The 24,127-nt window shown below is 37.5% G+C and overlaps 1 protein-coding gene across 1 annotated transcript in view; it reads left to right on the top strand.

Moving 5' to 3' along the window:
• LOC136876904 (26S proteasome non-ATPase regulatory subunit 2) overlaps nt 1-24,127 on the top strand; it is a 165,786-nt gene that overhangs the window by 89,862 nt on the left and 51,797 nt on the right. The window contains exons 9-13 of the mRNA XM_067150658.2: nt 4,642-4,748; nt 4,837-4,963; nt 13,230-13,481; nt 13,842-14,011; nt 20,603-20,812. Coding sequence (XP_067006759.2) covers nt 4,642-4,748; nt 4,837-4,963; nt 13,230-13,481; nt 13,842-14,011; nt 20,603-20,812 — 866 coding nt within the window. The remainder of the gene's footprint in view (nt 1-4,641; nt 4,749-4,836; nt 4,964-13,229; nt 13,482-13,841; nt 14,012-20,602; nt 20,813-24,127) is intronic.

The raw sequence follows: 24,127 nt of genomic DNA, 5'->3' as shown, positions 1-24,127 counted from the left end.
GTACGACAAATTTGATATTTCACCTCTTATTTTTATATCTAATCCCCGTCGCCCCCCCCCCCCCCTCTTTAATATTGTTTTGAAAATTAAAAAGTAGCCTAAGTTACTCCTTATGCCATCAGCTAACTGCCAGTGAAAGTCCCGTCAAAATCGATCCAACCGTTTCGGAGATTAGCTGGAACAGACAGACAGAAAATTTAAAAGTAGCCTGAGTTACTCCCTATACCATCAGCTATCTGCCAGTAAAAGTCCCGTCAAAATTGGTCCAACCATTTTGGAGATTAGCCAGAATGAACAGAGAGACAGGCAAAAATTGTAAAAAATTGGTTTTTAGTTATAAGTACCATCTGTCTGTCTGTTAGGTCATCAGCCCAGAGGCTGGTTGGATCCTCAAATAGCATCACCAAAGGCTATGCAGTTATAGGGAAACCACAAAAACCAATGGCAGTACCAAAATGAGGCGTACTAGGCAAGATAAGGAGTGAGGTAGTTTGCCATTGCTTTCCTCACTGGGCCAGACAGTGCCATTGTAGCACAACTAACCCTATGAGCAATACCTTTCATGACACTCAGACACACTGGTTGTGCTCTGAATGTCAATCAGCACCACCCATACCCCAGCAGCTTCCATATTGTCACAGCCATGGATGAGACTGCGACTTCAGTGGAAGCTACACTTTACTCTGGCCTGTGCCAAGAGATGGATGCAAAAGTACTGTATCCATCAAGAAATAACAGCAGGCAGCATAAGTACCATATATACTTAAATATAAACTTAGTAAAATGCTGTTATTTTGACATTATAAACAGACACTTAAATTTTATTTATTTGTATAGATTTTTACTACTAAAATTAGAGTCTACAACATCAAGTAACACTGTATTTTGTTATTTCATAGATAATCATGTGCACAAACTCTTTCCATTATTACAACAACAAAATATCAACAGGTGAGTTCATATTTACATCAGTTCTGTTTTAAAAGACAAAGACATGTCAGCATGCCCAAAATGCTTACAGTCACTGAGACTAAGTTTCCCCTGTACATCATGGCTTGTTCAGAAACCATAACTTTCATTGTTAGTTTGAGTGAGTAGCCTATAATAACAAAGACTAAGCTTGTCAGCATTTGATAATAATATCACACGTTGGCTGAATGAAAAGCCCAAGTTATTATACATATATTCAATCCTTTCATCACCATCTTCATTTCCCGTTTCCAACTTCCCGGGTCGGGTTGTGAATCAAGGATCTTCATCACTGCCTGTCTCTCCACCACTCTTACCTTTTCTTAAGTACATCTGGTTTTCCTCCCCTCTTCTCTATGCACTCCCACACTGAACCTGTCCACCTCTTTCAGGGTCTTCCTCGTGATCTCTTTCCTGTTAACTTCTCTGAAAAAGCTTTTTTTTTGGCACTCTCTCTTCTTTACTTATAATAACGGGAATATTTACCAGATTACTAACATTTTTAAGAAATTCAATTTTAAAATTGCTTTTCGCACCAATAACAACAATCAACGTTTAATTTTCAATCATCAAAGCATTGCAAGTAATAACAAATATTTAAATTCCGGGATATATAGGCTTAAATGCTCAAATTGTGCCAATTCTTATATCGGACAAACAGGCCGTAATTTCTTAGTAAGATATCAAGAACATATTAATGCCGAAAAACACAGGAAGTACTCGGCCATGAGTCTTCACATGACTGAATATAAACACAGTTTTACATCGATAGAAAGGGACTTAACCATTCTACGAACGCTAAACAAAGGCAAATTAATGAATATCCTTGAAAATATCTATATTGAAATTGATCAGAAGCGAAATCCCAACCAGAATGTTAACGAAATTACGGAAAATATAAATATATTATTAGAAGAGGCTACCAAATTAGATTCATCTAGAAAAACCATCAAAAAGAATCCCAACAAACAACCAACACACCTCCTTCCGATTAGCTCCACCCCACACAATTGTCCCCCTATCTTTCCTTCCGTTTCCCCTAGCCTATCACAACGCCACTCCTCAGTTCGCTCCACCCTACACATCATTTCACCCGCTCTCCTCACGTCACTTACCTCTCCTTCCAATACTCCCCGCCCACCGCAAGTGCCTTACACATGTACACAGGACTCAGTCAGTTAACAACACGATATAAGGGAGGACGTTAAATACGACACGACTGTCTATAAGGTAATCACTCCATTATCCTTCATTCTCGCGAACATACATTTTTAACAAGGTTTTCTCCTTAAAATAGTTTCTATTTTACTCATTCTTTTCTCGTTTCAGACTCATTTCAATAATCTAACCACAACTCAACTTCAACTACGGTTATTTTATCAAGAGTTCCCCCGATAAACATACTTTAAGAAAATTTTGTATTTCTCCAATTTATCTTCAAGATTAACAAAATGTACACGTCTTCAACATGAAGAAGAACTTTATCGCCGTTTTTAATTCGTCATTTGAACACTGACTTGTTGAATTTTTAACCAACATGAATGAACGTTATTTCATCATCATAATTATATGTTTTAATCTTCGTGCCATTTTATCATATCTTTTAGCTTTTGTATCATCATAACATCAATGTATTTTAATTGTCTTGCCATTTTGTCAAATTTTAGCTGAAGATGTTCCATAATCGGAACGAAACATGTACTAGAGATTATATGGTTTATGTTATGTAATTAATAAACCTATTATATAGAAATTGATAAGTATTGGAAGGTGGGAACCTACTCATAACTTAACCTTAGTTGTTACTCTCTCTTCTCCCATTCTCATCATATGCCCATACCACTTTTGTTGTTTCTATCCTTTCTGGTCTTGCCCTTGATACCTCTTAGGAATTTCATCTCCTCTGCCTGTATTCTACTTTCCTCTTGTTTTGTTGTAGTCCACGGTCCAGCTGCATAGGATAGTAGGGGTTCATATAGATTGAATATAATACTTTCTTACATTTCTTTGGGACATCTTGGTTCCACAAAATACCCCTTACACTCTGGTAGAAACTGTTTGCTTGTTGTATTCTTTTTTCTGATTTCCTTGGTAATCTTTCCATCTTCTGTGATCACTCTTCCAAAGTACTTGAAACTTTTAACCACTTCCAGAATTTTACCATTCAGTTTTATCTTTCCTCTTCCTTCCTTCCTTCCTTCCTTCCTTCCTTCCTTCCTTCCATCCTTCCTTCCCCTTGTCATCACTATTGTTTCACTTTTCTCTGTGCTTACTTTCAACCCAAATTTTTCTATCTCTTGATTCCATACATCTACTTGTTTTGCACTTCCGTTTCATCCTCACACCTGTCTGTATAACTCAAAAACAGTTTTGATCTAAGGAGGCACAGTACTATACTCCTTCTTTTACATTTTTAATGTACCATATTATTTTATTATTGGCAAAATTTATTAAAAACTTCAGATTTTCAATGATTGTTACCATGATACTATTAGTTTGGTATTCAAAGTTTTTAATCACAAGAGGAAAAATGTAAATAAAGATTAGCAACCTGTAATTTAGATGCCTGATATGGCCCATAACTATGAACTGACTAAGAACTAAAATTAAGAAGGAAACTAGTGGAGAACATTTTAAAACTCAAACAGGTCCATTCACAAATACTCTTCTCACATGAAATATAGGATAGTACACATCTTGATTCTGGTCTTGATTGGTTTTAGTAACAACAGCGGCAAAGGTATGAGTCTGATACGATAAATCATAGAAAAGAATGAGAACATCAGATGAGTAGAAGACCTCCAAATTCTACATCCAGCTCCTTGGCTGAATGGTCAGCGTAGTGAGTGGTCTCCTGTTCAGAGGGCCTTGTGTTCATTTCCCTGCTGGGTTTGGGATCTTAATCTTTAATGGCTCAGGGACTGGGTATTTATCCTGTCCCTAACATCCATGCAACTCATACACCACACACAATAAAATTCTCCATCACAATAACATATAGTTTCTCATACAGGGCAGATGCCACCCACTCCCATCGGAGGGTCTGGCTTACGAGGGCTGGTAATAGCCACAAGAGATTTAAAAAAACAGGTTCTGCAACATCAAGGAATTAAATGCCAGCATTTCAGTAGAGCTTGTGGTTTTAGAATTGGTCTCTTCAGCTATCTAAGCACTCATTAACTGGTAACCTGGATTCTCTCAGAATTCATCATTATACTCACTAACAAATGTATGGCTAAAGGATGATGATACCCACAAGAATGAAAAATACCCATTGAAAGATTTTGCAGCTGTGGAACGATTAACTCAGTATACTACTTACTTCACTCAAGAGAATTTTAGAACCCACTGATGAAAGAGACATAAATCTAGTTGTTTTACACCTCAAAACAATGAACACATTTCTTTGCAAAATATTCCAAGCTTGAGTGTTCTCATAGTTTTTAAAATTTAAAACTATTTAGATTTAATCTAAACATTCATCCCGTGTAACGTGCTCTTTGTATTTAAATTTCTTAACAAAGCGCACAATAAAGTACATTGCTAAAGTCACAAATGAAAATATTATGAGAAAATTCTTCTCTCCCAGGCTTGCAAACCTGACATAGCTCTATACTTTGTGACTGTTAGCTTCATTGACTATCTTGAACTAATAAGTTAACATTGTATCAGGCATGCTGAGTGCTACAGCCTCCCTTGGTCTCATCTATCTGTGGGATGTTGATGGAGGTCTCTCTCCCATAGACCGTTACCTCTACACAGCAGATGACTACATCAAGGTTTGTATATACCTAAATAGTATATAAATTTCCAAATGTTACATTTACTAAGTGACTAACAAACATGCTCATTAGAGATTTTTATTAGTCAGGAGCTCTGCTGGCTCTGGGCATAGTGAACTGCGGAGTGAGAAACGACTGTGAACCAGCGAAGGCCCTGCTCATGGATTATATTTTACATGACAGTAACACTCTACGCATAGGATCTGTCTTAGGTAAGTTTGACAGTGTGTCTATTTCTTCTGTGCTTGATTCATTTGGGCAAAGTTAGCCAAAAGAGAGAATTGATGGGCATTTATGAAAAATTAAATTTTTTTGCTATGGGCTTTACGTCGTACCGACACAGAAAGGTCTTATGGCGACGATGGGATAGGAAAGGCCTAGGAGTTGGAAGGAAGCGGCCATGGCCTTAATTAAGGTACAGCCCCAACATTTGCCTGGTGTGAAAATGGGAAACCATGGAAAACCATTTTCAGGGCTGCCGATAGTGGGATTCGAACCTACTATCTCCCGGATGCAAGCTCACAGCCGCGTGCCTCTACACGCACGGCCAGCTCGCCCGGTAAATTGAAAATATATTTCCTGGTGCTGATGGATACTTGAGGAAGGTAAATGTTTGAACTAATAAAGGAGTCATCAGAAGGTCTGTCAGTAAGGCCGAACTGCTGCATAGTGAGAGGAGTAATTAATAATGTTTAACTGAATTGCTTTATGGGTATATTTCTGTGCTATTAAACTTAATTTACATGCTTACTTGTGGTGTTAAGGTTTCAGATTCTTACTTTTTCCATTCATGTGTCTCTAAGATTTCATTAGTTTGATTCTATCCAATCAAGAGGGAGTGGGGAGAATGTTAGGTTTAGTTATGTTTCCTGAGGTTGGTTATAATTGGTTAAATCTTTTTGTTTTTGCTGTGTATGTTGTTATGAAAGATGAGAGGTTGTTATAGGGATTTATATGGTAATAAATCATAAAAATGAATGTTATTTGAAGCAGTGAACAGTCCACTAAGCTACAAGAGTTGTTAACACCGTCTTAATAGATTCTTTGAAAAACATCGAACACCATATATACTGTTTGGGACTGAAAATCAACTCTAGAGATCAAGTACAAAAATATTTGCTGTAACAAATGTAAATTTAATTTTAGTTTCTCCTTTATTGTTAGAATTGTAACTCATTATTAAGCTGTGTATCATTGCATTTCATAAATGGATCAGCTTCACTTTCTTTCGAATTAAATCATTTCTTCACTTCTGGTGACGATCTGCGTAACTAGTTTACAAAAAACATAATTAACTTGAAAACTTACATGTCAACCTAAACTCTTCAGAAAGTGAACATCAGTTTTGTTAGCTGATGTGGAGTTTGATGTTGTAAACTATTTTATTATAGCTGTCCCTGTACAAGACAATGATACACTGGTGCAGGTCAGGAGGCTTTAGAAGAATGATTTGTAGTGTATAACATAATTTAGGAATGTACAGGGTGTCCACAATTAAACTGACGGTGTTCAGCGCAGCACAGCACAGCACAGGCTGTGATTATCGTATGAGTCTGAAATTTTGCAGGTATGCTAAGTAAGCAATGCGCTCACGAATTATGCCACACAATTATTTGTTCCAAGTCTTGCCACCAGGCAAAAATATGGTGGTCTAAGCAGTCAGAACGTGCAATATTCCATAACTCTAATGTCAGTTCCTAGGTGATGCATATTGATTCCTGTTTGCTACAAGAAACCTTCAGTAATGACTGCATCATCTCTAGGCATTTTCCAGATGCGTGGCCTTCAAGATCCCCAACCTAAATCCACATGACTTCTGATTGTGGGGATATTTGAAGGATCATGTCTACCAGGTGCATACCAGGTCTCTACCTGATCTATAGGCTAGGATAGAACGACATGCCGCTCTGATTTCACCCAGTATACTACGGGCAACTGTCGACCATGCCATGTTACGGATGCAGCAAGTTACTAAGTTGGGAGGCCATATCGAACAGTGTTTGAAACCATAAATCCAAATAAACCTGTCAGAACCACCTTTATGATCTGTTTGATCTTTCCTGCCTTTTTTTCTGCAACCACTGCTTACAACACCATGCTTTTGTCTGGTGGCAAGATTTGGAACTAATAATTTTTGTGCCATAATTCACGGGCACATTGCTTAGTAATTAGTATATCTACGTAATTTCAAACTCCTGCAATCTTTACTGCACATGCTGTGCTGCACTGAACACCATCAGTTTAATTGTGGACACCCAGTGCACTGCTCATAGAAGAAATTTTGCCACTTCTTTAGATGTTCCTGACTAGATTGCATGAATGTATAGTGGGATGCGGATTGCACTCTTATGGCAATAATATGTCCTATTTACATAACAGAGGGCTCCACTGTTTGCGAGATGTCAGTGTCAGTAGAAAGGTATAAATGTCTCAGTTCAAAGTGTGTGTGAAGGTTGGTCAGTGTGGAGGGTAGTGTTTATAAGTCATGGCTGGTATATGGACCGAGGTAGGCAACAGGGGAGTAGTTGACATCAGATTAATTCACTCATGCACTTACACTGCTTCAAGGAGGCTATTTGAAGAGATATTTTGCGAGAACGCTAGGAGCTGTTCAGAATACAATTTGGTATCTGTCGAAACTTTTCCATGAGATTGGAATGTTGCCAGATGCCCTAACATGGGGCACCAAAGGAAACTGTTGCTGAAACAAAGGATCATTGTCAGCCATTTTGTAACAATTGTCTGTGATCATGCAATCAAAGTATTAATGATGTTATGATATCTCAAACAAATTGCATTAAGTCTTTAAATTGCGATGATACAGTTGGTTATACTGTATTGATGGATTTGGATTTTTAAGGAATGTTGCTCATTAACTTTAATACAACCTTTGTACATATTCCCTTTAAATTATGGTTTCATGAAGTGCAATTTATCTAGTTCAAATTGACCTAGCAGATATTGCCCAGAGAACTATTCATCCCTGCTTAAATTCTAGTTAAACATATAAAGCTGATGATAAGTTGATATTTTTACATGAGTAATCTCATACAGTCGAAATTGGCTTTTTGTAAACTAGTTGTACACAGTTATGAATTAAGCATAGGTTTTTACAAATCCTAGTGAAACAGCATTGAATTACAGTACATATAATATTTTTCCAAGTTAAACGTAACTGATTTAAATGAAATTCTCATTCCTACACAACTCATTTTCGATCTGGAGATTGAGTTGTACATGTATATACACATAAATCTATGTTTCTCCAAATCCAAGATGGCGTTTTTTCCTCAGAATCTCATGTGAAAAATCAGGGTCATTTTGTATTCACAACCTAACAGTAATAAACTCCACTGGCAGCTACTATGATAATAAAACTGCTTCTTTTCATCGCCCTTGCGCACGCACACAAAACTCATTGACAAGCAACGTCCGCCTTTTATTATACACTAGCAAGGTACCCGTGCTTCGCTACGGTATTATACTGAAATTTATAATTGAATGCTTATTGTTTTAGATATATAATCCACCGAAATTCGCGTTCTGACACGTTTTCAGCGAGAATCCACCAATATTCCCGATCTGACTCGTTTTCTATTAGATTACGCCACGTTTCCTCCCATTTTTCAATCTTCCTTTCCAGCAATCGATTTCGTACTTCCCGGGCTAGGCTCAGGTATTCTTCCCGGTCAGTTGGGTCCGTAAATCTTTGCCATACCGTATTTTCCTCATTTTTAATCTGGATAAAATCCTTCAGGAGATCCGGCGTGGTGTCATATTGGGTGCCTTGGCGGCACTGAACCCGCGGCCGGACAGCATTCTTAGTCATTACCCGTCCAGGAGCCGTTTCCAGCGCGGTCCGCACATTTGACGACAGTCCGGAACATTATTATTATTATTATTATTATTACGATTATTATTATTATAATTATTCATGTTATTATTATTATTATTATTATTATTATTACTATTATGTGTTTCTGGGATGAATGATGACAGGGAAAACCGGCGTATCCGGAGAAAAACATGTCCCGCCTCCGTTTTGTCCAGCACGAATGTCACATGGAGTGACCGGGATTTGAACCATGGAACCCAGCTGTGAGAGGCCGGCGCGCTGCCGCCTGAGCAACGGAGGATCCTTATAAGTACATTAAGAACAGTAAAATCAATTGGTCTCACCTCCTTTTACACCCCACCGCCGTTAGTTTTTACTGCCAACCCCCCCCCGAAATGAAAAGAACGCGTGTTTCTTTCTGTTTAAGGGAGATTCCAAACACCAATGTTCACGTCTATTACCTTCAGTTTTGAGATATAAGTATCCCCATCAATATAATTTACTTTTGTCACTTCCTTTCAAACTAACCCCCCCCCCCCCTAAGTGAATTTTCCCGCAAAAAATACTTGTTTCTTTAATAGTGAAGGATCTTCTAAATACCAATTATCACGACTCTAACTTCTTCACTTTTTGATTTATGTGTCCTCATGAAAGGAATTCAACTCCTTTACACTCCCGCCCCCCAAGATGGTTTCCCCCCCAAAACGCGTTTTTCTTCGTTTTTAAAGGAGATCCAAATACGAATTTTCACGTCTGTAACAACTTTAGTTTTTATTAGATGTATATATTCTCATATAATTAAAGTCAATTAATTTTTCAATTCTTTCACCCCCTCCCCCCCCCCCCCCTTCATTGGATTTTCCGAGAATACGTATTTCTTTACTTTTAAAGAAGATTGCAAATATCAAATTTCACGTCTGCAACATCTTCATTTTTAAGATATCAGTAGCCTAATTAAAAGAATTCAACACCATGTTAAGTCACTTTCACCCCCTCTCCACCCAAGTGGTATTTCCGAAAATCTAAAAATACACGTTTCTTTAGGTTTAATAGAGATAAAAATACCATTTTTCACTTCTGTAACTTGTTAAGTTTTTTTAGATATGCTGTAAAAATTCTCATTTTAAAATTTCACCCCTTTTGGGTTCCCCTTAAATGGAGTTTCCAAAAACAAATCACCTATGTTTCTTTACATTTACAGGAGATTCCAAACACCCACTTTTTACGTCTGTAACATTTTACGTTTCCAAGATAATCTTTCAAAAAATTCACCCCAATTTGTCACTTCAGTTTAACCGCCATTAATAGGATTTTCCAAAAACTAAAAAAATACGTGTTTCTTTATTTTTAAAGGAGATCCCATATACAAATTTTTAGTTCGGTAATATCTTCTGAGATATATGTATCCTCATTAAAGGCATTCAACCCATTTTTCACCCTTTTACAACCCTCCTATTGGGATTTACAGGAAACAAAAAAATACGTTTTCCTTTCTTTTTAGAGGAGATTCTAACTACCAATTTTCACATCTGTAAATTTTAAAGTTTTAAGACGTAGACACATTCATTTTAAAAAATTCACCCCCCTTTTCACCCCTCAATATTTGGATTTTCCAAAAACGAAAAAATACGTGTTTCTTTATATTTAAAGTAGATCCCAAATACCAATTTTCAGGTCTGTAATATCTTCAGGTTCTGAAATATAAGTAGCCTCATTAAAGGCATTCAACCCATTATTCACCCTTTTACACCCTTCCTATTGGGATTTTCCGAAAACAAAAGAATACGGGTTTCTTTATTTTTAAAGGAGATTCTAAATACCAATTTTTACATCTATAAACTGTAACAGTTTTGAGATATAGATACACTCATTTTAAAAAATCACCCCCTTTTCACCCCCCCATTAACTGGATTTTCCCAAAACAAAAAAATACGTGTTTCTTTATTTTTAAAGGAGATCCCAAACACCAATTTTCAGGTCTGTAATGTCTTCAGTTTCTGAAATATAAGTAGCCTCATCAAAGGCATACAACCCCTTTTTCACCCCTTTTCACCCCTGCTATTGCGTTTTTCCGAAAACAAAAAAATACTTGTTTCTTTAAGTTTAATGAAGATTCTAAATACCAATTTTTACATCTGCAAACTTTAAAAGTTTGGAGATATAGATTCACTCATTTTAAAAATTCACCCCCTTTTCACCCTCCCATTAATTGTATTTTCCAAAAACAAAAAATACGTGTTTCTTTATTTTTAAAAAAGATCAAAAGTACCAATTTTCAGGTCTGTAATATCTTCAGTTTCTGAGATATAAGTACTGGTATCCTGATTAAGGGCATTCAACCCATTTTCCCCATTTTCACCCCTTTTCACCCCTCCAATTGTGATTTTCTGAAAACAAAAAAATACGTGTTTCCTTATTTTTAAAGAAGATTCTAAATACCAATTTTTATATCTGTAAACTTTTAAACTTTCGAGATATAGACACACTCATTTTAAAATTTCACCCCTATTTTCACCCCCTTAGCGAAGGAATATCCAAAATTCCTCTCTTAGCGAGCACCTACATCTTAATATGAATATATCCCCAAAATTTCATTTCTTTACGTCCAGTAGTTTTGGCTCTGCGATGATGAATCAGTCAGTCAGTGAGTCAGTCAGGACAAGTTATTTTATATATATAGATTGTTAGCCATGGCAACCGTTTGTACAGTACCTCTGTGTAACATCACTGAATCTCGTGAAGTAGTAAAGAGAGAATGACATTCTATTAGCCTCTACAAAAACGTTTCTCAAATCCGCAGAATGGGATCGAAACATGTGTGCCTTTGAATTCTTAGAAAGGCCACGGCTACTCAGTGCCAGAGTTATAATGTGTCTACTGTACCTGACACTTAGTAAAATTAAGTTTTATAAACAGCAGGAATATTTTTGTGATGGATCGTCTTAATTTAAGATACATGGAGCAGATATTGCCGGTAAATTTTCAATGAGTTCTCATCGATATTACGATGCAAATTTTAAGTTAATAGTTATTAAACATGAGGAAATGAAGAAAAATGTGCAGCCGCAAGAAAATACGGCATAGGCCTAACTAAAGCCAATATTTGGTGTTAGCGTGCAGACAAAGACAGCTTAAAAATTCGTAATATGCAAAAAATGCATTCAGTGGCATACACCAAGGACACTTTAAAGACAAAGATGAAATTGTGAGGTATGTGCACAAAAACGCAAGGGCGGAATGGCCATGTAACGACACAGTAAACTTGTTTGTAGACCTTCAACGACTGCGTCTTTATTAGATCTATACATCGCTAGCCGCTGAAGTCAGCCGAACCCGGCAAGTGAGACGTGCATGTAGCAGCAGCCAGTTGTAACTGACACTGAGTAAAAGTTACAGTTTTATAGACAGCAAGAATATTTTCCTGATGGATCGTTGTATTGTGGAGACGCGTGGAACAGGTATTGCCGGCAAATTTTCAACGGGTCTTTATCTACAGTATACTATGATGCCAATTTTAAGTTAATGGTTATTAAACCCATGGAAATAAAGAATAATTGTGTAGCCACAAAAGAATCCAGCATAAGTAATGCCAATATTTGGCATTGGCGTGAAGACAAAGATAGTCTAAAATGCTTATTGTACAAGAAAGGCATTCATATGATTTTTCAAAGCACTTTAAGCCTGATTTAATTATATTGAAGGAAAAAGTGGAGGTCGTTTTGCATTCAGGGTCATCTTGGATTCGGAGAAATATGGTACATATATATTTATATATATGCCAAGATGGTCCCTCAGTGAGTGTTGCCCATCCTGATGAAGCTAGAAAGCAGAAATGAGCTCACTGGGGGCTGAAAAGAGATGGATTTAGAAGAACTGGGATTCATGAGGAGAGAGGGAGTCAGTTTGAAGACAACAGTGTATAGAAAGATATGGAGATTGTCCTTGTCCTTTAGTGTTTCCATGTTTGTCCTTGTCTCATATTTTTGTTGCCTCATCTTCCCATACTGACCTGCCATTGTGTTCATCCTATTATACAGTATGTATTTCTTTCTTATTCCCCCTCTCCCCTCCTATCTCTGACTCCATTTGACACCTGTTTGTTCCTTTCCTATGCTTATGTAACTGTTATGTTATGTGACTCCCACTCAGACTGATTCTGATGGTTCCATCAGCTTCTGCTTCGAACACTAGTGCTGCACCACGTCCGGTGAGCCATCTGGTGATGAATAAACATACCACTTCCACTTCTATTATAATGTCTAAATTCAAACCTCATTCTTTGAGAAGCCTTTCTCGTGAACATTCAAGATTTTCTTCTGAAGACGCAGAGCAAAGTTCTCTGCGAAACTTAAAGAATTTGCTGCTGCTTGTTGTTTTAAAGTGCCTATCATTGAAGGTCATCGTCCCCCTGCATAAAGAATTTTACCTTATTTTCTTGACATGGCATTAGCCCAAAAGACTGTATCATGTCTATTTATAAGTAGTTTCTAAATTAAAAGTAGTTCAAGTTGTTCCCCATGGATAACATATAAACCAGTTTCTACTGTTGATATTTCTAAGATTCATATGCATGATCAAAGAAAGAAATGCATTATATTATAAGAGGATGCTATGTATGCTATGTGCTTATTATTGTGGTTTAGGGCTGGGTCTAGCATATGCAGGCTCCAATAGAGAGGATGTCCTGAGTCTGTTGCTACCTGTCGTGAGTGATTCTAAGTCTACAACTGAAGTGATGGTTGTGGGAGCTCTAGCCTGTGGTTTGGTGGCTGTGGGTACCTGTAACTACGACGTCACCTCTCTTATCCTACAAGTGCTCCTAGAGATCAGCGAACCTGAGCTCAGCAACACCTACAACCGTTTCCTGCCCCTTGCTCTTGGACTCTGCTTTTTAGGTAATTACCGTATTATCAGCTTGTGATGATATCTTTGTGTGGTATATAGATGGTCTTCCTAGCAAGAAATAGCAACTGCCAAGTTGTATTTCTAAAACTGCGAGATAACCCTGTAGAGCTGATTGAATTGTTTGTTAAAACATTAGATAAACAACACTGTGCTAAAACTGGAGTTAAAGTTATTGTATACAAGTGCTAAATTAAGTCTTGAGTTTTAGAAATAACACGTGAACCATAACCATAACCTAGGCATACAAACAGTGTATTGCTAATTGATAAAATTGTCACTTTTAAGTACGGAATATTTAGTTAAACCTTTTGTAATGACATTTCTTCAAGATCATGACTCTCCATTCCTAGGTCGTAAGGATTCCATTGAGGCTACAACTGCAGCACTTGAAGTTCTACCAGATCCATTTAAGTCAATGTCCCAGACAATGCTTCTGATGTGTGCCTATGCAGGAACTGCTGATGTGTTAATTGTACAGGAGATGTTACACATTTGTAGTGAACACTATGAGCCTGAAGAGGTAAGATAATGATTACAGGAATATTTTAAATCATGCACTTTGTGCTGAAAAATAAGAAGAAAAAGTTAAATATTCATTAATTGATAGTTCTAAAGTTTTATATCTGCTGCATGTGATGAGTTCAAGCTAAACCCATTTGCCATGACAAGGCAGATTCTTAGCATCTTTCATGGCCTTCAGTTTGGTTGATGGATCTTGTCTGCCAAGCACAGGCTGTTACATTTCTGCTTGTAGTTTGGCTACACTTGTGAAGTATCTGTGTTTTTTTAAGGTTTATGAATAGCTAAGGAATATGACTGTCTTGCCCTTATGTTAGTTATTGTCCATACCATTATCTTTTGTCAGAGAATGGAATTTAATACATTAAATCTTGAAACAGGTTGCCCACGAGTGGAACTTAATGTATTAGTAGTTAAAAAGCTCAACAGATGACAGTAAAGGACACTTTTAAATCTGGCTGAATGGGAATCCATGAACAGAGTGCCATTATCTCTTCCCTGGCTTATTACAAGCAACAAGAAACAACGTATTTGGTAGTGTGCAACCGGCTTTTTACAATTTATAGTGTTATTTAGCGAGATGGTGAGTAGAAAGACCAGTGAACAAGAGATAGTTTCAGTTTTGGATCCACTGATGTAGATGAAAGTTATTTTTTATTTGAAAAGTCAGAAAATGGAAATTCAACTGGTGAGTCTTCTGAGCGCAAGACTGTCTCGAATGCATTGGAGAACAAAACAGCTGATGAATGGAGACTGATGTGAGTAATTTAGATGCATGGCCTTTGACTGCTATTCCAATATATAATATAAATTAAGGGCCAATGTTATCCTCACATTTTGACATAACATCTGAGCCTATTATTAATTATTTTTTTATACCAAAATTTTGGACATATTTTGCCAGGAAAGAGTAACTCAGGGAGACAAACAGGAACAACAGGTAATACCTCCAACTAGAAAATGTCAACTCCAAGACTGGTCATCTTCAATTCTTTTTAATATAAGGGCTAATTTTTTGGGAATGACTCTTATGCTGTAGCAAAATATTTTGATAATTTTTTACGCATCACTGTAATGGAGTGCATCCAATATTCAGGAAAAATCATTTTTGCTATGTATACGTGCATGTTTATAGCTATACTCTGCACTGTTTTACTTCTAGATGTTTTGGCCAATTTTGGCTCTATCTGGTGGTTATGTGCTGAAACATAGACATCCAACGAATCCTAAGCTGCCATTCATATTGACTTATATAGGCAGAGTGCGATCTCGAAACCTAGTTGCCAACTCTAATATTTACATTCACCACATGGTTAATCTGTCTCACTCAGCATATTTGCTGGTTCACGATCTTTTGCTATTTTTTTTTTCCAGTAATTTGTGCTTTTCATATAAGTTTTTATCTTTCTAGTATAGTACAGTATAGCATAGTTTACAGTTTAGCATAGCATAAGTTAGTAAAATTACAGTACAGGTTTAGTAGTTCAGTATTATTGTTATTTAACGTCCATGTATTGGTTAGTGTACTTAGTTCGTGCATGTTTAGAATGTCTCAGTGTAGTTCGGGAAAGATAAGTGGCAAGAAAGTGACTCTGAGGTCAGTGGGTGTTCCCTTTGTAGGTCTTCCTATGCCAGCAATTAGTGGCGAGTGATATGTTATTTCCTCATTCTCTTTTATTCTTAATAATGTATCTTTTTTTAAGTGTTGAATGTTGTTACTATGTGTAGCTTTTGTGAATTTGTTTCCAATCCCGATTCATTAGCTTTTCTGAGTAGGTATTTTATTTTACAAGAGCTGTTTACCACAGTCATATTGCATCAGCTGTTCTCACGGCAGTAGCAATGCTCATTTGTTTTGTGAAACATCAGTTTAGAAGTAAAGCCGTGCGGAGTATAGTGTTGGATATGTTTGGACGAGTTTTAATTTGCCATATTTTCAATCTGTGTACAGACATAGAACACTTCCGCCCACCGAAGGTTAGGTCTTACCTGCAATATTCCCATAGTTCACATGTCTTTCAGTTCACTATGGCTTCAGATACTGAATACAACCACATTCAGAGTCTGAAGTTTTTTTAGATAGTGAATCAGAAGCAAGCAAAAGTGATCATTTCAGAATAATTGGTATGATAATATAATGCTAAGTCATTTACGGATGTCTACAGTTCCAGAGCTGCTTTATACACAAGGTTAAATATCCTATTCTGAACGTGTGAATGTAAAAAGAGACTGCTAATTTGACTCTAGAGCAGGCAAAATAGAACTGACCATGAGACAGACACCTGTTACTAGTGCTGACCCTCCCCTTCTCAGCACATCTCGCCCACCACTAAGATATGTAATTTGCTTTTTTTTTTTTTTTTTTTCTGCTAGTTGCTTTACGTCGAACCAACACAAATAGGTCTTATGGCGACGATGGGACAGGAACGGCCTAGGAATGGGAAGGAAGCGGCCGTGGCCTTAATTAAGGTACAGCCCCAGCATTTGCCTGGTTTGAAAATGGGAAACCACGAAAAACCATCTTCAGGGTTGCCGACAGTGGGGTTCGAACCCACTATCTCCCGGATGTGAGCTCATAGCTGTGCGCTCCTAACTGCACGGCCAACTCGCCTGGTCACAAAATATGTAAGGAGAATAGATGATGGGGAATACCTTTTAGACATTTAGGCTTAGCAAAACACATTATTTCAATTAGACTATGATAAGGAAATCATCTTCTTCATTTCCAGTTTTCTGGGTGGGGTTTTGAATCGAAAACTTCACAGTTTTCTATGTCTCCAGCACTCACTTCGTTCCTCCAGTATTTCTTCTATTGTTACTCCTCTCTTCTCTACAATCTCCTTCACCATAACCATTTACCTCTTCCTGGGACCCCCGTTGTCTTCCTCCTATTATTTTCTGCATAAATATTCACTTTGGAACTCTGTCCTCTTCCATTCTCATCATGTGTCCATATCATTTCAGCTTTCTGGTCTCTACCTTGTCTTGCAGTTTAGGAATCCAATTCTCTGTCTGATTTCTCTGTTTCTGATTTTATCCCTTTGTTTCTTCCTAAATATTCCCAATTACTCTATTAAGGAAGATATCAATGATATTTTGTACTTTTGTGTTCAGGACTTCCTCTAAAATTCTCCTTGAAGGATGCTCAAATTCTCCTTGAAGGATGCTGTAACAAACAAACAAATAAATAAATATTAAACTCATCGCATACAAAAGTGAAGTATGTATGTGCAACACTTATCTTGTTTCTCAGTGGGGTTGGGTAAGAAGTAAGACGAAACTTCGTAGTGAGCTTTTATGACTGTTTGCCCTTCCTGACATCAACCTCATCAGAGGAGTTATCATCATCATCATCATCATCATCATCATCATCATTTCTTCACTCCAGCAAGCCGGGTGCGGTTGTGTACGAGCCTCCTCCAGTTTGTTCTATCCATCCACAGATGCTGCTCATATATGCAACACCAGTTCACATCTCTAATTTCAAGATCCTTCATTATCTGTTTTTCCCAAACATCACGAAGTCTTCCTCTTGGTCTCTTCCCAGGAACATTATGGTCAAAGTATGTTCGAGGAGTCCTGTGAGGGTTCATTCTTTTCATGTGACCATACCATTGCAATCTTTTCACTTCTAGAGTCTCCAGCAAGGCTTCTTTCCAATCCAAGCTGTTGTCGGCTATCCACATTCCTTATTTTATCCATTTTTGCTTTTTGTAGACAAGAACGGAGAAACTTCATTTCTGTTGCCTGAAGACGACTCTTTGTTGGTCCAGTAAGTGTTGCTGCTTCCAGGCCATATGTCAGTATAGGTACTAGATATATTTTGTACAAGCTGATCTTGGAAATTAATGGAAATGTTTCATCCCAAAGTATTTGACGTACAGCATGATAGAATTTGGAAGCTTTCTGTATTCTGTTACTAATCTCTTGATGTATGGTATTGTCTGATGACAGAACACTATCTAAATACTGGAAGTTGTCTACAGTATCTATCTCCTCATCTCCAATTCTTAGATGAACAGTTCGAAAGTTTCTACTCATCACCAAGCCAACTGTCTTTGTTTTGCTGATTTTGAGACCTAAGGTTGTAAAAGCTTCATGCCAGAGATCTAGTCTAGTTTGTACTTCCGCTTCTGTCTCACCCCAAACCATTACATCATCAGCAAAAACCAGGACATTAGTTGTTGGATCCTTTCCCTTAACCGCTTTAAAAACTTCATCCATTATGATTATGAAGAGAAGTGGTGAAAGACAACTTCCTTGCTGAACTCCACTCTTCGTTTCAAACCAACCTGACCGTCCATCCCGGACCTGGACACAACACTTGGTTTCATCATATAATCGTTCTACTCATGCTATGATGTCATCGGGCACTTTCTTATGTCTCAAACATTCCCATATATGCCTGCGTGGTACATGGTCATATGCTTTCTCGATGTCCAGAAAAACTGTTATAAGTGTTTTACCTTTCTCCCAATACTTCTCATAGAGCATTCTGGTGGCAAAAATGAGGTCTATAGTTGATCTATGAGGTCTAAATCCATGTTGTTCCTCCTCAAGTGTAGGTTCAGCATATTTTCTAATCCTGCTCTCAAGGATGGATTCATAGATTTTGAGGCCATGTGACAGCAGAGTTATAGCTCTGTAGTTGGTAAATTTCTTTCTATCACCTTTTTTCAACAATGGGATGTTGACTCCTTACTTCCAGTCATTGGGTATTACATTCTCTTTCCAGATTCTATTTAGTACCATGTACATCCACTGTTGTCCTACCTCTCCTAGAGGAGTTAATGAGATAAAATAAATTACATGATATATAACAGTAGGAAAGGAGAAGGTGAAACCCAGTGCCAACACATAGCCTACTCCTGTCAATTAGCACCAACGGGTCTGCTCGCGGATTAATATACCCACCCAAGTAAAAGTGAAGTATCAGCTCAGTATTCAAAATGTACAAACTGACTTCATATTTATACAGATTGTATAATGGAAGGGGATCTAAATAATGTACATAATGAAACCAAAGATAACATGTCTAAAATAAGGATAGGAAAAATACAGGAACGGGTTAATGACAGGTTGGTATGGGCAGAGAGAGCAACGGAGAGGAAAGACCTGTAATCACAAATGAGCAACGTCAAACTCTGTGACTCCTTTCATTGCCATCCTTATGCAAATGGGCTCCGCCTCAGCCCACTTCTACATCCATTTCTTTTGTTGTACTTCCTCTTAAACCAAATGAGTTGGCCATGCGGTTAGAGTATCATAGCTTTGAGCTTGCATTTGGGAGATGATTTGTTTGGATCCCACTGTTGGCAGCCCTGAAGATAGTTTTTTTTTCATGGTTTCCTATTTTCACACCATGCAAATGTTGGGGCTATACCTTAATTAAGGCCATGGCCATTTCCTTTCCAATCCTAGCCTTTCCCATCCTTACATCACCAAAGACCTTCAATGTATTAGTGCAACATTAAACCATTAGCAAAAAAAAAAAAAAAAAAAAAAAAAAAAAAGAAACAGAACTTCCTCTTAAAACAATAATTACCACCACTCCATCTCTTCAAGCCCCCTGACATTCCCTTTATTCTTTTCATCAATATAAATAAAATTATAACTTGGTCTATACTTAGCATCTTCAGGCTTCTTCACCCATCTATTAGCAGGTGTACACTTCTTCTAGAAATGACACCTTTCCCTTCATGTGGGAGGGAACACCAGGACTGAAATTCTCTTTCTCCCGATTCAAAAAAAAGCCTTTCCATATCTACCTCCAAAGCAAGTTGATGCATGCAGGTTAAAGTTTCATGAACCAAGTCATGAGTTTGGTTGATGTACTTATTAGATACTGAAAAAAAGATGTATCTAACTTAATGCAATTTTCATTCCTCCCCTGAAGATGGGAGGCGGGCGACCTAGACGGTAACGCCTTCCCTGTGGCCAAGGAGATTTGTGACAAAGGTGAGGGGATTGGTGACCATGACTTACTGTGACCTACTACCAGAGCTGAAATGAGTGATTTTTCCAAACCAATTTTCTAGAATTGGTCATATGAGCTTCGTGTGGCTGAGGGGCGAAGGGGTAGGAAGAAGTGTATGGCAACCAGGTAGGTAGGTGGGCAGGCTATGGGGCTTTCTTTACATTACTTATAGATCCAGAGCTGAAAAGTGGGCAGTAATAATAAATTCATATCAACAATAGTCTTCATAAGAGCTAACATTTGAAGTGGAACGATGTGAGTCCGATTATTTAACATTGTTAATATATTCTGCCAGATTTTAAAAACCTGTTATATGCACATCTTGAGAGGGAAGGACAAAAACTGCCTACTCTACAAAAGTATATTGTAGGAACAGAAAAAGAACAGAAATTGAAATAATTATAATGACAACTTTGTAAACATATTAACTACTTAAAATATTGCTTTTCCAGATTACTAATTGTGCATTTTACACTTAAAATGTGATAACATGGGCAATTCTTTCCCCCAGGCATCATTGATGAAAGTATTTTTCTGTTTCATTACTTTTCTAGTACTGGATGTTAGTTGCTATAATTGAGTTTTTCACCTTGACATCTTGTGACTTTTCCTCAGAAAACTGCTGGTGAGAGTTCTTCAAAGGAGTCAGTTGCATCTCATTGCTGTCAGACAGGCAAAGAGAAGGAGCCAGAAGTGACAAACAAAAAAAGTAACACTGCTAAAGACCTGTCCTCCATGCAAGCTGTGGCTACACTTGGAGTGGCTCTGATAGCTATGGGAGAAGAGATTGGAAGTGAGATGACAATGAGGATTTTTGGCCAACTGGTAAGACAAGTGGAATGATGTTTTGACTGTCTCTAAATACTCTGTGTGATTCTAAGATGTGGTGTTCTATGGACACTGACGTGTCTGGTGTAGCGTGTGCAGTTCCATATTGATACATTCCAACAGTTCATCCTTTCCTTAAATCACAATATTATCAACACATAACAATGTGATAATTCTTGTAGAGTTAAACCTCATTAGTGTGTTCCTCATTAACATGTTTTCCTGCTTAACATATTGTAAATTCGAAGTCCTGATACTCATCGTATTAAATCTATATAAAAATACCTCACTTATCACATCACGAATTTTTGTTATTACCGCTAAGTACGATCACATTTTCCCTAGTATTTTTTTATCCCTTGTGAAAGGAACATGATTTCCAACTTGGGTAAGAAAGAGCCTGACTACAGTTGCATGATAACAGGAAAAGGCCTTGAATTCCTCAACTTCACAGGATAAGTTGCATCTTCAGGAAGCAAGCCGTTAGCCTCAGGAATGCTCCGTTTTGCTTGCTGGTTAGCAGCGAGATTACTGAGCCGTTTGTGCTTGTATTTCACATTCCATTTAGAAATTAAAAATTGTTTATGTGTGGAGTGGTGCGGTGAAGGGTAGCATACATTTGTCGCCTGATAGCCTACATCCGGATTAGGAACATAATTGTCTGAAGTTGACTAGTGTGTTGCATATTTGTCTTGTGACAGCCTAGTTATGGATTCGAAAAAGTCATGAAATTCCCGTACTAATGAAGACAAAATTAAAATCTATCCAAAAATGGACTGGCACCCACATTTTTAAGCATGCAAAGGTAGTGCAAATGTTGAAACTCGCACCTTCGAGTTTTGACTCGTTCATTCGAGCTGGTCGGTTTAATAAACTTAACCATGATAGGTTAATATTGTGTTTGGTCCGTATTGACTGGTCTGAATGTACAATATAACTATTTATAATAGTTTATTTAAATCCGCCTTGATCAATACACTCATTAAATGAAAGAAACATTATTTATTAAACCGTACATGTTTCGGGAAATCTCAACCATTCCCTTCATCAGTGGTTAGATCAAAGAATAACAAAGTCGCATTCACACATTGGTTGAGTGTAACCTCAAATTCATTGTCTAAGAGTGTGACCAGAAAATAATGTTTAATAACCCACTGGTCCAAAATAAAAGGTTTCTGCAACCATTTGTTTTAGAAAAGGTGTGATCTGCAATAATACTTGATATTTTCATGGACCCCCATGCAAATGCTTTCATATTTTTGTTGTCTGGTGTTTTTCACACCTTTCATTGTTCTGTTATTTTATAATCCCCAGCAGAAAAGGTTTTTCATAATTGTTCTCTAATATTTTTCACACCTTTTAATATTCTCCTCTCATCTTTAGAAATGGTATAGTTTTCACTGTACCCATGGATAAACTGTTGTGTGTCCTTCGCGATCTCAGCTCTGCGCCTGATAGTTCCGCAACACGCCTCAGCCCGGATCTTTCCAGACTCTACGAGGTGACTGCAGTGCGCTTGCTTGTGACGTCAGCCAGCGCTATAAAAAGGAGCAGCATTCCGCTACTTCCCATGACTCCCCAGTGTCTAACACCAGATTACACTGCAAGTCGAACATGGAGGCTATCCCTCTTAAACATGTGTATCGAACAGGTGGACGAAATTCTGGTTGTGAGGTTTCACCTTTAGACACTGCCTCACCTCCCGCTTCCTGTAGCCACATCGAGCCCTGATGTCAGTATTCTACTCATCCCACAATCCTCACTTATGCTCCAACATCAACATTAGTATTCTATTAATTGTGAATATTTATGTCAGCTCCTGACAAGCCTACAGCAATTACTAGCATTCTGTTAGTACGAACTTTCATTGCAAGTTACACTAGTAATTCTACAAGCAGATAGTTTTCGACTATCTTGAACTCTCTCTTATTTGACAGACTATCTCCTCAAGATAGATTCGTGTGTGTATAGAACTCTCATGTGTATAAAGTGTATATTTCAACACACCCTCAGTCTACTGTTAATATCATTAATTGTGTACAAGTTCATCCAGCTTCAAGAAAAGTTTAGTTATATTTTTGTACATATTGTGTAAAAACTTATTGAAGCAATAAATTTATGTTGAGTTTCTGTATACCGATTCCTTGTATACAACATAAACAATGTAAAATGCCTTCATGTCAGAAAAAATTGTATCTAGTGTTTCCATATCCCTGTTGAATAGTTTTTATTCATGTATTCAGTAGCACGTTTTCTCGCGTAACAATTTTTTTCATTATTTCCCGCAGAAATGTCTTAACCCTTCAGCGCCGACCTCTATACGTGGTATAGACCCTCTTTTCTTCCATAGCCGCCGACCTCTATACGTGGTATAGACCCTCTTTTCTTCCGTAGCCGCCGACCTCTATACGTGGTATAGACCCTCTTTTCTTCCGTAGCCGCCGACCTCTATACATGGTATAGACCCATACATGGTTTCACATTTACGGCTATAGCGCGAAGAGTTTTGGAGTTATTGATATGCAAATTGTTTTGTTTCCAAGAAGACATTTTCGGGTTTATCAGCGTTGTAAATAAGAATTGAAAATTCGTTATAATGTAGTTGTTTTTGCAAGGATAATTATTTGTCAAATAAGTCTGAGCACTAATCTCTTGCTTTTTTTAAAGTCTGTTTGCTTCATTCTTTCCCACAGAATACAATAAAGAAATGATGATCTGAGAAGTTTGTCTTTTCGTGTGATGTTGTTTGCTCTATTTGTACATTGGGAGTGCAGTTTATTTATTATATTTTTCTTTATTTCTCAGCTTGTAATATTTTCGTAACTCTCCACGAGCGCTCTGTGTAGGCGTCAGTTAGTGCTGTTTTCTGTCATACGATACGACAACCAGTTGTTCATGGTATATATCTCGTTTGAAAGACGTTGTCTCGACCTTTCATCTGAAATATGTATCGAGTTGGTTTGTTTTGTCATAAATGTTATTCCCCTCATTCAGTTTTGTCCTGTTGCTTTCGGTCTCGCTGCAGCTTCATCAGTCCGTGTGACGCGCCGCGCTCAGCCGTGGTATGACTGACAGTAACGTGCTTGAAATATTGTATAATTCAGATGAAAGTTTAGTTGGAAGTAGTAGTGACAGTATAAGCAGCAGTGATAATGAAATAGATGATGTAGCAGTGGTAAATGATGAGAGTGACGATGAGGAGGAAACAGTACTTGGAAATTTCATGTAGTAAACTATAGATAATTATACAGGTCAAAGAGAAGTTTCAACGGTGAATTCTGATTGCTAAATTCTCTAATAATACTCACACAG

The sequence above is a fragment of the Anabrus simplex genome, chromosome 7 (genome assembly GCF_040414725.1).
Source record: "Anabrus simplex isolate iqAnaSimp1 chromosome 7, ASM4041472v1, whole genome shotgun sequence".
In the NCBI taxonomy this organism is placed as follows: Eukaryota; Metazoa; Arthropoda; class Insecta; order Orthoptera; family Tettigoniidae; genus Anabrus; species Anabrus simplex.
Note: the sequence above shows the minus strand (reverse complement) of the source record. Positions and strands in the feature narration are given on the sequence as shown.